This window comes from Zonotrichia leucophrys, chromosome 1, assembly GCF_028769735.1.
Source record: "Zonotrichia leucophrys gambelii isolate GWCS_2022_RI chromosome 1, RI_Zleu_2.0, whole genome shotgun sequence".
Classification (NCBI taxonomy): domain Eukaryota; kingdom Metazoa; phylum Chordata; class Aves; order Passeriformes; family Passerellidae; genus Zonotrichia; species Zonotrichia leucophrys.
In genome coordinates, this window is record NC_088169.1 from 74,500,623 (window position 1) to 74,513,504 (window position 12,882).

At 42.0% G+C, this 12,882-nt stretch overlaps 1 protein-coding gene across 1 annotated transcript in view; it reads left to right on the forward strand.

Annotated features, from left to right (window-relative positions):
• Positions 1–1,499, forward strand: part of ALKBH8 (alkB homolog 8, tRNA methyltransferase) — a 40,984-nt gene extending 39,485 nt beyond the window's left edge. The window contains exon 12 of the mRNA XM_064718231.1: positions 787–1,499. Coding sequence (XP_064574301.1) covers positions 787–1,356 — 570 coding nt within the window. The 3' untranslated portion in view covers positions 1,357–1,499. The remainder of the gene's footprint in view (positions 1–786) is intronic.
• The last annotated feature ends 11,383 nt before the right edge of the window (positions 1,500–12,882 follow it).

Genomic DNA, 12,882 nt, shown 5'->3' on the forward strand with positions numbered 1-12,882 from the left:
AAAGGGAGACTGCTCACCAGACTGCTGTATCTCTGGGCTGGATAAGGTTCTCCTGGTAGGAACTGTGCCATGGTAACAAGTTTCTAGACTATCTTAGAGGGGCCTCATGGACCTTTCCATACTATAAATGCAAGTTTCAAATCCAATAAAAAAAAAGTAGAAGGAACTCTGTTTTGGAGAAGGCTGATATATCTTTGTTTGTGTGGTCAGAGGACCTGTGTTTAAGCTGTAAGTCTGACTCCTTCAGCTGCAAACTTAGCCTGTGCATCATCAGGTGTGGTAGATTTGAATCTGGGATTTTAAATACTGAATCACCTTCTTGAAAAGGTGTCTGTCTTTTCCAGGTGGGCTGAAATGTCCAAGAAATCATGCTCAGCACAGAATTATTTTCAAATGGAAAGAGATTAGTAGAATCATTGAGGCTGGAAAAGACCTTTAAGATCATCAAGTCCCACTGTTAACCCAGCACTGCCAAGACAGTCCCTGAGTGCCACATCTATGGAGCAATGTGGTTAAATACCTCCAGGGATGGTGAGTCCACCACTGCCCTGGACAGCCTTATTCCAGTGCTTGACATGAATGATGTCTTGATGAAGAAATTGCGTTTAGGAAAATGTCTTGGCTTGCACACAGTGATGGGCTATATTATGAATGAAAATAAATAGTGGGAAAAAACACCTTCTTTTCAAGTTTTATTGTATCTTGGGTAAGGAGAAACTCCTGCCATTCCATTCTCTTGACTTCTTATTTATGTAGCAGCTTCACACTTTGGCTTTTCCTTTCCAGGAGCGGAGACTGGCTACTATCCGGGAACTAGCTCGGCTTCTAAGACCTGGTGGAACAGCACTCATTTATGTCTGGGCGATGGAACAAGAATACAAAAACCAGAAGTCTAAATACCTTAAGGAAAAGAATGGTAGTAAAAACAAAGACAGGGAAATGAATACTGACACAGCCCAGAGACCACTTAATGACCAAGGGCCTGATAACAGCAGCCAAGACTCAGCATGGTCTGACCAGCTCCTTAATGACTTGAAGAATGAAAGCTGTGGTGCCAAGCCAGTAACAGATTTCAGACTGCCTGTTCACACTAACAGAACTTCCTTTCACTCTCAAGATTTGCTGGTTCCCTGGCACCTGAAAGGTGGTACAAAAAAGAAAGAGGAAAGTGTTGATACAGTGGTGGTTCCAGGTGGCTCCAAAGAATTGCAAGAACTCAGCCCTGTTTTCCACCGCTATTACCATGTGTTCTGTGAAGGGGAACTGGAAGCAGTGTGCAGATCCCTGGATTGTGTGAGGGTTCAAAAGAGTTACTATGATCAGGGAAACTGGTGTGTGATTCTAGAAAAGTTGTAGCCTGTGATGCTTCCTCTACTATCTGTAGAGTTTTCTTTGTTTTTTTACAGTGAAAGATATTTTGTGAAAGGTATTTTTAATGCAGGCCGCAGCTATTGCCTCTTTTAAAATGACAGAATAAAGATTGTGCATTGAGGTAATAACAGTGGCTAGCACTGTGTGCATATGTTAACAAAACAATGGCCAAACTCAGCTACTACCTCTGCAGTGTTTGCTTTACTTCTCTGAATTACAGTGAAGAGGATTACGTGGGAAAATACTGCCCATGCAAATCACGAAGGGCAGTGTTGAGCTTTTAAGACAGAGGGCCTAGTTCTCCCTTCTGTTACACCATTTTATATTGATGTAGCTGCAGTGTTTTCCCTGCAGTCCACAGCTAATTGGAATGGAGCTCTGGGCAGGAAAGGCAGAGCTGTTTGCTGTGTAAAATTGTGGATGAGGGAGGAGGGAGTGATTGGCACATGAAGCAGTTAAACTGAAGAGTCAAACTGTTGCCTCAAGTTTTGTCTTGCCTCTTTTGGTGTCTGTGAGTGGTGACAGATCTCTTTCAGTTTGGAATTTACTCTCTTGGTTGTGGTAATAATGATTTCCTCAAAGGGAACTGAAAAGATATTGGGGATAGCACAGGCACTTTGCTCTTCCTTGACTCTCAAATACCCACAATTCAGATTTCTGTAGCTCTTCTTTGTAGTGTTTGTGAAAGCTCCTGTGAAGTGTGAGTTCCAGCCCAGCTGGAACAGCCAGACCAGCTCTGCTACACACCTGCATTTCTACGAGTGCGCATCTCTGTGCCTGTAGCACCAGGAGCTGTGGGGGTGGGGTGACCCTGAGATTTCCCAGGGGAAAAAGGGAAAAATATTAAAGTGAAGGCAATATTGGTACAGGTTTTCTGGTGGGTATTTTCAACCTCTAAATGTTGGCAGTGGAGCAAGTTTTGTTTAATACACTTCAGAAGAGGAAAGGACTTGAGTAGAGGGGAACTGATGCTGGGCTGACTGACTCATAGCAGCTCTTTTGGCTGTGGCCTGCAAGGACTAGTGCAATTTATTTGATACAACTCTTGCACTACCAAAGGAGTGTGACACCTGGAATGCATTTCTGAAGCTAAAATAATGGGCTGGCTTTTGTGGGATGAATGGCTGTTGGTGCCTCTGGAAACCAGTGCTACTAAACTAGGCTGTTATATTGATTGATCGCCTGTAATTGTAGCAAGCTCTATGGTATTGGCAGGTTGTGCTGCTGTAAATAATGGCATACAAACCAAGGTGCCCATCTTAAATCATGTGGGGACTTCAAGGACACCTTGGCTTACTCCTCCTTGCCTCCCATGTGCAAGTTAAAGGCTGCTGTGCTGGCAGCCTGCTCACAGTCACCGTTTCTCCTAGGCTCCCACCTTGTAATGGAGAAAATCCAAGGGGAACGAGAGCAGTAAGAGAGGAGCTTGCTGCCACCACAGTTCACCTGGCCTGTGCTTTGTGTGCTGTCTGCTTCCAAAGAGCCTTGGGGAAAGAAGGTCTCATTCCTCAGCTGCACATGTAGCAGCAGCCTTGTCCTAATGATTCCTTTCCTTTGGCCAACAAAGGGAGCATGTCTGTAGCAATGAGCCCTCTTGGGCATGTTCAGGGGCTGATTTGCACATATTCAATGAATATCCCATAGCTGGAAACATGTCTTGCAGAAAGGCCTGAGCTGGCGTTAGTACTGGGACACAGTATTTGGGTGCAAGAACTCACCCCTTTCCCAGCTGGACTGTGGCACCAGAGCTAACCAGTGCTACACGATATCAGTGTGTCACCGGTGAGAAGGGGCAGGGAGAGCCTCTGCCTCCCTGTGCAGTGACTAACTCACTAACCTGGGCTCCCTATTATTTCTGATTATGTGGATTGCCTTTATATAGAATAAAGGAGGAAGACACATTTCTGAAGCTCTGTGCCTGCATGGCCCTGTGTTTGCTGGTGCCTGGACTCCTGCTGAGCACACAGCAGCTGCTGTTGGGTTTCTACATTGCCTGTAGCTGCATTTTCTGTAAGAATATACAGTGTTCTGGCAAGGAACAATTACTCCTTGAAAGTCCTTCTGAAGTGCTGCCATATCATGACCTTGTGTGACAAATTAGGAATCAGTGTGCAGTTGTGCTCGATTAGTCAATGTACCCTTGTTCTGACTGAGGATAGCTCAGAGGTGCTGCCTCCAAATTCACTGCTGGCTCTGACTGCACACAGGGTTAAGCACTGTTCTAACCTGGGGCTCAAATGCATCAAGTAGACAAAGCCGGAATAATTAAATGTGGACTTTATGTAACACTGATCTATTTTTTGCAAGCCCTGCGGCTCCTGTAGGGCTTTCCTGTTTTCCCCGTTTCCCTGGCAGAGGCAGCATTAGGCAGTGTCTGGGGTCACACTTAGCATTTCTTGCCTTCTGGGCTGATTGACATCATTTATTGACTGCCATATGAATGAATAGGTCACATTCCCTCTCACCAGGTCTGCAGTGAAGCACCTGGGATGTCTGAGAGGAGAGTCAAATTTTATTGTCAGTCTTTTGGAGACCATCAATCTTCCTGCAAGGTATTCCTTTTAGCTGAGTCATAGTAGCTTTTCATACTGTGATTTGCTTTCCATCCATTTCATGCTGGCTCAGAGCACAAAGTGTTGTTCTCCCTCTCCTAGGCAGCCCATAATCTCCTTCCAGAACCAGGACTCACTGGAACTCATCACCCTAGGTGATGAGTTCCAGTGGGTCCTGGTTCTGGAAGGAGGTTCTGGCATGGGGAGCACCAGGTTGGGCAACACTACTTGGACAGGTACACTGGGTTGAACATAATTCCTTACCAAAGAGGCTTTTCCTGGCATTTCTGAGGGCTGTGAGCCAGAGGATGATCCCAGCGGCACGCTATCTCTTCAAAGACAATAGAAAAGTTAAAAGTACTCTGAAATCCTCTGAGGCCTGGAAATGTTATGAAATATTTCTTTGGTTAAAGTCAGAGTCTCTTCAGATGCTCCAAGAGGGATGAAGTGGTGAAGGAGAAAATGACAAGGGAGGAGGGCAGGTAGATGTTAACAAAACTTATTGCAGAGATTTACAACACAGAATTATGTGCAACCACAGCTGCCCTCTGCAGTACTCACTTGCCCCTTTTTTACCTCCTGGAAGTGGTAACGAGATGAAACTCTTTAAGGCCAACAGTTGGGTTTAAATGTTACAGATTTTGTGTTGCACTGTCCTGCCCTGACAAAACAAGGGCTTCAGAGCATCCCTGGGCTTAAAGCAAAGGACGTGAAGTGATTTCTTGTTCCAGGGCAGGTAACAAATGAAACCTGCAAAACGTGGAGGACTTCTTTTAACTTAATAGAGATTCTTCAGACTGATGTCCTGGTGCAGCCAAGCCCGTGACAAAAACTCCTCCAGACCTCAGAGAGGCTGGATTTCCCTGGAAGTGTTCAACTTAAGCTTAGCAGGGAGAGGTGTAGGACAGCAGATGGCAAGGGACAACAGGCTGATCACATTGCTTTGCTGAATGAGAGCCACAAAAAGGTGAATGGGGACCACAGCTTCTCTTAAGAGAGCTTGAAGGACTTGCCTTGGCACCATGAGCAAAAGATGAACTCTTGTACTCTCAAGAGCTCACCAAAGTCACTCAATCATGCCCTTCAGCTGGATGGGAAAGAAAATTTAATGAAAGGCTCGTGGGTGGGATATCATCAGGGACAGATCACTTGCCCATCACCATCATGGACCAGAGTAGAAAAAGGAGATGTAAAACTAAATCTTAAAAACACCTTCTCCCACCCTTCCCTTCTTCCCAGTCTTAATTTTATTTCTGATCCTCTAACAACTCCTTGCAGTGACACAGAGGGGTGGGGAATAGGGATTGTGGTCACTTCATCACATGTTTCTGCAGCTGCTTCCTGTTCTCATACCAGGATTAGGAATCATCTTCCTCTCACAGAAGCATTATGAATATGGAACTTCTAATCATGTAAGTACAAATACAGATGTCAGACATTCTCTGTATAAAGTGAACGTCAATGAGCACGTTTGGGGAACTGTGTGCCAGAAATAAATGTCATGCAGCTGTCACTGCATACAGCAAATGTTCTGAGTTTTGCAAACTATTCCCCTAGCAGCACTAGGTGGATGGGGAGCCTTCCCAAACACTTAAATTATGAGAGATTTAGAGTGATACCATTTTCCATACATAACAAAATTTTCATGTTTACCAGAATCTAAAAAAGCCTTTTAGTTTCAGAATTCCAGTTCTGTTACACTTGTAAATATCACAGAAACACTTCCCACTTGCAAAGTGAAAACGATAATGAAATGATAAATGAAAATACTAAAGAAGATCAATAGCTACTGTCTCCAGTGTGCTTTGTTTTGTGTATTCTTCTTGCTGCTACAATTAAGGATTTCTTGTCATTATCACTTTGTGTGTCACTATGGTTTTCTATAATTTATTGTGGAGAAAAGAGAGAAAGACATTTAATTCATTATTACAAATCTCTTTTAGGTGTGTTAATGTGCTTTATATGAAGTGATTATGCTGACAACATCAGCTTTTGGACCCTAACTTTTTATGCAGATAACTTGCTCTGCCTTAATTAGTATATGTCCTCTTGGGGCAGAATCAGAATTGCATTGCTTTGTCTAAACTTTCTGGAAGACCATGCCAGACATCTCAAGTGGCTGCAAATGAAACATTTTCCTTCTCTTGCCTGCCTCCTTCACAGGTATTTGCTGTGGAGCTGCTTGCTGAATGCAGACAGCATGTTCTTGTGCTGATGGTGCTCCCATCCACAAATTTCTTGGCCAAGGCACCTCACTGAACTGTAAAAGACACCTTTTGAATTGAAGTCTGCAACTCAGGTCAACAGCAAGACCCTGGATTGTTTTTATCTGGCTGACATAATTTTGTACAGTATTGCTGTCACATTTCTACACTTGCAGCAAGCCACCACTGGTGTGCAAAAAGTGTAAAATTCTCAGAAACTTTGCCAGTATTGTAAGCTGTTTTAAAAGTATCCTTGTTTAAATTGGATTAGGGACACGGAGAGAGTGCTCTGACATGAAACTCTTCTCTACCCCTTAAGCAGTCTATGCCTATACTTTACCATAGCAAAACAGCAACCAATGACAGCAGTACATTTTCCTTTGATTTTATGAAAGTGGTAGCAGAAAATTCTAATTCACAAGCAAATAAGGTGGAGAGATGTGTCAGTGCAATATGAGTAATTAATTTTCTCCCTGCAATGCAGAAATGCTCCGTATCATTACTTTAACATGATGACAAGCTTGCTTTTGTTAAAAACTGATGCATTTTATCCTTAAAAAGAAAAAAAAAAGATAAGTAATCTTCAATCACAACAATCAACTATATAGATGTATTTATTTTTAGCTGTCTTTGTCTTATATCCCTACTGAAATTTAAAGGAAAACTTTTGAACCAAAGCACAAGTCAGTAGAATAAATCAATATGATAAATTAATTTTTATAAATTATTTTGTGCTTCTTCATGTGATGTCTTATTCAGACTCTAGATCCAAATTGAAACTATGATTCCAAGGCCTAGAGAGTGTTTAGAAATTACTAACAATGAAAGTAGCTGACAGTGTATTGCTGACCATCCTGTCTCCTCAGATAGTTCATCTTTGATGCCTTGTGCAGAGCAGAAGATAAAGCAGCATGTTTCTCATCACTTACAACTGCTCAAACACACATCAATCCATAATGTTAGGTTCCTCATACACTTGGATGAAGTCAAAGCATAAAATTGTGACCAGAGTACTGCTAAAGCACTCATCTCAGGGAGGCACAGTCCTTTACAGTATGCTGCAGCTTTCTCTGGCAGAAATTCAAGTTAGAATCTGGCAATATCTGAAGCTCTGCTAGAACAATTACAGTGAATCCCATGTTCCTGCTATTAGAAAGCAAATCCTGCCTTCAGTTCCAATTTCAAAGCTCCCCAGCTTTTCACACTGCCTTAAAAGATGGCAAGGATAAGAAACAGAGAAGAAGTTTTTCATTCTTTTTTTTCTGCTTGCCTCTTGCTTAGTTTCCAAAAGGGATTTGCACAGTACATGGCCTTTACACATTCTCCTGTCCTCTCTAAATCTATTAACACAAATCTGCTGGGTTTCCCCCCCACCCCCTTTCTTCCTCTGCAAATCAATTTTTTGTGCACAACATCCCTTTCTGAGGACTTGTTTGTGTGTACCATCCATCTTTTCACCTTCCTTTATGTATTTCCTCTCTGGTCTCATGGCCTCTGAATTCTCACCCACGTTAGATTTCCTAATTTACCAATACAGAAATAACTCCTTGACTCATAAGTAATGACATGCTTGAGTCCTTGAAAATCCTAACATTTTATATTTCCCATTCAAATCCTCTCCTCAGTTATTTATCTCTGGGCTTCTTACAGGCATCTCAGGCTGGGAGATTTTGACATAAAGCCCTTTAATAAGGAGACCATCTGGTAACTAGCCTGATGCTGGTTTTCATTTATCTAAGAACCAGTCCCTAGCAGTTCCTACATGACCCTTTTGTCTTCATCCCATATTCTGAGGGAGGTTCAGAGGGGGTTTCATTTAGAATTCATCAATGCCTCTCACCAAGCTACCACAATGAGAGGATATATTTCCATTGACCCAACTGTTGAGTATTAAGAATACACTAAAAAGGAAAAAATAATTATTTATCTTGCATTCTTCTTGAGTCTCAGGCTGTATCTGGCAAGGATGTAAATTAGAAGGTATTCTGGAGTGAAAAACATTTGCACCAATTCCTTTTAATGAAGTAATGCTGATTATGAAGGTGTAGCTTATCCGTATGCTTTAAATTAGAGGAATCACTGAGATTAATCTCTTTCTTTCTGTTGATATCTTGCAGATTAAATAAACACAATTGTGCAGTCTCTGGTGCTGTTCCCATTCTCTCTAATTTCTGTTACAAAACCTGAAAGACATGGAGCCAGCTTGCAGGCCACAGCTAGATTTATCACTCCGATATCCCTGGTAGGAGGTTTGTTAGGATGGCCACAGTTCTTGCCTCACCTTTGTTCTTTCCAAATAATCCTCTCAGTTTCATCCTGTCTGAGTCAATCCACTTGTTCAGACTGACATGCCAAGTGGTCTCCTGGGAGAACAGGCAGGAGGAAACATAGAGTCAAAAATCACTTCTTGCTCATCTTCCCTGTATAAAAAGCACTTGGCTTTACAAGGCACAAAGACTTCATAATAAGGCATTATTCCTAATCCCTTTCTGAATCCACCCTCTTGGCAGGACACCCTGCAGGGATATGTTTGTATCTTGCTTGTGTCAGCAGCTCCCTGAGATGCTTCTGAATGTCAGGGTGACTGCTTGAAACTACATCATGGGGAAATATTAAATGGAACTTGACTATGGGACATACTATGATCTCTCCCATTCTGAAACTTCTAGGACAGTAGAGCTTAAAAAGCACACTAAAAGAAATCCAGTGTCCTTCTGTTTACGGTCTCTTTTCCAAATTGGTGGTATCCAGAATGGTGGTATCCAGAATGGTGGCATATGCTTTGAGATATGCTGGCTTAGTGCAGCCTGTGTGTTAGCATCAGCAGGGGCCTGGAGGGGCCTTTGTGCTTCAGAAGGTGAGTGGAAGACAAGCTGGTAGTGTCGCACTTGTCAGAGGGTTTCCTGTCAAGAACAGTGACAAAGACAATGACTCGGGATGTCAGGCATATTACTCAGTATTTACAGCTATTTCTGGGTCAAGGGCTAAGACAAGAATTGGATATGAAATTGCCCTTCTCTCTAAACAGAGTAGTATAACACAAAGAAAAATGAAAAGCAATTTCAAGAATCGAGGGGTGAAAATTGGAGAGGAGTAAATTGTTCAAGTTGCTGCTGAAAGAGACAATTATGAACACTCTGTGTGGCAGTCAAATTCTCTGTACAATTATTGTCACGGTGCTGTAGTGCCTAGGAGCCATTTCCATGGAGCAAGACCTCACTGGTGACAACAATTTTTTCCCACAAGTGTTCACCTTTTCATAAGAAAAAGACATGCTCTCAACTTTTTTTATTCTCCATATTGCAGTGAAAGGAGGAGACTCTCCTGCAATACTCCACACGTACAGTCCAGCTGGGACAGTTTCTGCAGGTCCCTTCAGTTTGCTGTGTGCTGCCCCTGTGAGTGTGTGTTGGACTGAGCCACAGCACTGCAGGAGAAGAGGACAAAGACAGCTCCAAGGTCTCAGGAGCAGCCAAAGGCTGTGGTTACTCTGTACAGTATCTCCAACATCACTTTAAGGTATTGCTGCTCTTGCAACAAATGTTCTGATACAACTCTGTGGGACTAGGCTACAACGTGGCCTCTGGAGCTGGCCTACCTTTAATAGCCAAAAATGTGCTTTAATCTCACTTAAAACCAAAGCCAACCCATTGCACTGAATTGAAAGTCTGTCTAAGAGTATTTTAGTTTCTATTGCACTGGTTGGATGGAGAGGGACTGATAAATGAAAGCCCAGGGCTTTGATCCCCTGTCCTAGCCAGATGATCTTGAGTCAGTATTTGTGTCTCACTTTCGAAGTAGCTGATCTGAAGCTCCCTGACATGTGCAGCTCTGGACCTCTCCAGGATGAGCAGGCACAAGAAGATGTAGTCATTTCTTCCCAAAGGTGTGTTACCAGTCTCAACAAATCACAGACAGGACGAGTGTTATCCTTGCTGTGAGCTTCCTGTCTGATAAAACTCTTTTCAACTTCTCAAAGGAAAAAAATCCAAACAAAACAAGCACATAAATGCTTCCCAAGAAATGAACTGAACAAGTTATTTCACATGTGTAGCAGCTGCCTCACAAAACATTTATTAGTAGAATAATAGAATCATTTAGGTTGCACAAGGCCTCTAATCCAAGATCACCGAGTCCAACCACGAACCCAGACTACTAAATTGTCACTGGAGAATTTCCCAGACGAAGGATTCACTTTATTACAGTAATGAAACTTGGGTGGGGAGGGTGAAAATGGATGTTCTAAACCCCACCCCCCTGGTCTGCTGAACTACGGCCGAAATGATAATCTCTTTTCAAAGAAGCTGAGGAAATTAACAAAGTAACTATTGCTCAGGGGCAGACTACTCACAATTTGCTATTGAATATGGAACAATGGGTGAATCATTGATCGATCCACCACAGCCTCTTCATTTGTTCTCCTTGCAAGCTGAGCTCTCTTTTCCAATCGAGGCTGTCAGGAGCCTCAATGTCACTGGGGCTCTTTTGTTGCTGCCAGGAGCGCTCTTCTTGACGGACAGTAGAAAATCGTCTGGTTTTTCACTTCAGGCGCTCACTGCACAATTGAGGCACTCACAGCACAATCCAGGCAAGAGCAACTAATAACCTGGGCATTGCTGCTGCATTGATTTTTGGGTGAGGTGTTCTATCATTTTATGGCACTAAATTTAGACACAGTTGCTTTAATTTTCTCCTGAGTAAACATAATGAAATTTCTATGAAAGAAATATGCTTTTCCCTGTAATTGCATCATTCTATGTTTGTTTAGTTTTTTTCTGCTGCAATTTCTCCAAGGACTGACATTTTTATTTGAGACAAGACAACCAAAATTCCCATCTGAGTCTAAGTAATCCCTCAGAACTGAATGTAAAGGACTACTTGATAGTAGCAATGGCAAAGGAAAACTAGGTGGTTTTAAAAATTACCAGAATGAGAATTAATTCTGGTAATTAATTCTGGTAATTTGACTGGGGTGTGTCCCCTTTCTGTCTTCTTATCAGCATCTTACTGGACATTGTTTTGCTTTAGTATGAGAACTTCTTAATGTGTTGTTATACCTGGGGTGAGAAATTTTCTCCAGCATCACAGTGGAAAAAGACTTTGTATTCTCAGGAAAAAAAGAAACTCTTTCCCCTTAGTGAAACCTTGCCTCTTGTTTGAAGAAAACTGCACAGGATCACACTGAGTGGAGAGGATTTAACCTTTTTGAAATAAAAATAAAACATCAAGCTGAGAGTTGAAGGCACGTAGTGAAAGTTAGAAGCATGGAGGTTTATAACACAAGTCAGTTGGAGAGTCACCCACCAGTTTCTTTCAGAGAAAATGTAAAATGTACCATTAAATGGAAAATAAAACCTCACTATTAAAGGTCAGTTCTTCCCTAAAGTTCATCAAAAATCAGTATCTCCAAGGCATTACTGTTTTTTTAGCCTTTTCATTTTGGCACAGAGATTTAGACAACTGAGCAGAGGTGCCCAGCTGATCATTAAAAGTGGTATACCAAGAAGTAGTTCTCTAGGCTCACTGATGTTTTCTGAGCCTGTGAGGAGCTCTCAGACATAGTAATATCTTGAAAGAAATAAGGGTAAACTTTAGTTTTTACCTGCTTCCTTTGAGGAAATACTTATCTTGAACAAGGAGAGGAAATGAAACTAAATTATGATAAACCATTTCCCTAATCACTGACTTCAAAATTAAAGGCAGCTCTCAGATATAACTTTCTAGGTTTTACTGTTCTTCAGTTTTTGAGATTCTAGAGTGTAATTGTGTCATAGTTTCTTACCTGAAACCGGGAGTATTAGAAAAAGGTTTTAAATTAAAATTTACAGAACCACTCTAGTAATGACATGGAGGGTTATGGGTATGAAGAATAGCATGTAACACTGCAAGAGCTCACCCCGTGCTTTGAATCCTCTTCTTTGTCTGTAACTTTCTGCTGTAGAAAATACATTCCCTGTTCTCACTCCCAAATTGTCCACATCTGTCACCATTCACGCTATGCCACAGTTTTCAGACTTTCTGCTCCCATTCTCAAATACTTCCTAAACTGACTCAGTCACAAGTAGTTGGCTCAGCTCATGGACTATCAATTTTCTGTTTAGATTTAATACACATCTATTAAGCCCATATGCCTGGCTGTGTGCTGAGCGAGTTAGAGAGCACCCACTTGAGATCCTGTGCTGGCTGCCTGGAACAAGTGGTAGCACTGGGATGGAAAGAAACCAATTTGTTGGTGAGAAGAGCACATCGCAATCAGAGAAGAGGCTTTCCTTAATGGGGCAAACATGCTCTTTTCTTGCTTCTCCTCTCTCAAGCAGTGTACTTTGCTGCATATAGCCAAGGACTGGAAGTAGCATTAGTCAATCTTGCTGGAACATCTTCTGTATCCATCTGTTTGCTCTGTAAATGGCTCCCTGAAGAGGTTTCACATGCTGCTTTTCCAAATGGTGCCTATGAAAGTCTATCAGTTATCATTCTACACCTAGTGGTGATCTACAACAGGTTTTTCTTGAGATGCTGTTAACTGTCAGCATAAATTGAACAAATATGCAAATTCAATTTACACATTTAATACCACCATGGAGATGATGATTAAATTACTGTTATCACTTTGAAAACATACTGTCCCATGCAAATAGCAAACAAATTACCCAAGATCTTCGCTCAGACCTAGGCCTAAAGAATGTTATTACTTGGCAGCTGTGGACACACTTGGTGTCAGACACATTAATAATGCTCTGATCTCAGCCCAAAGA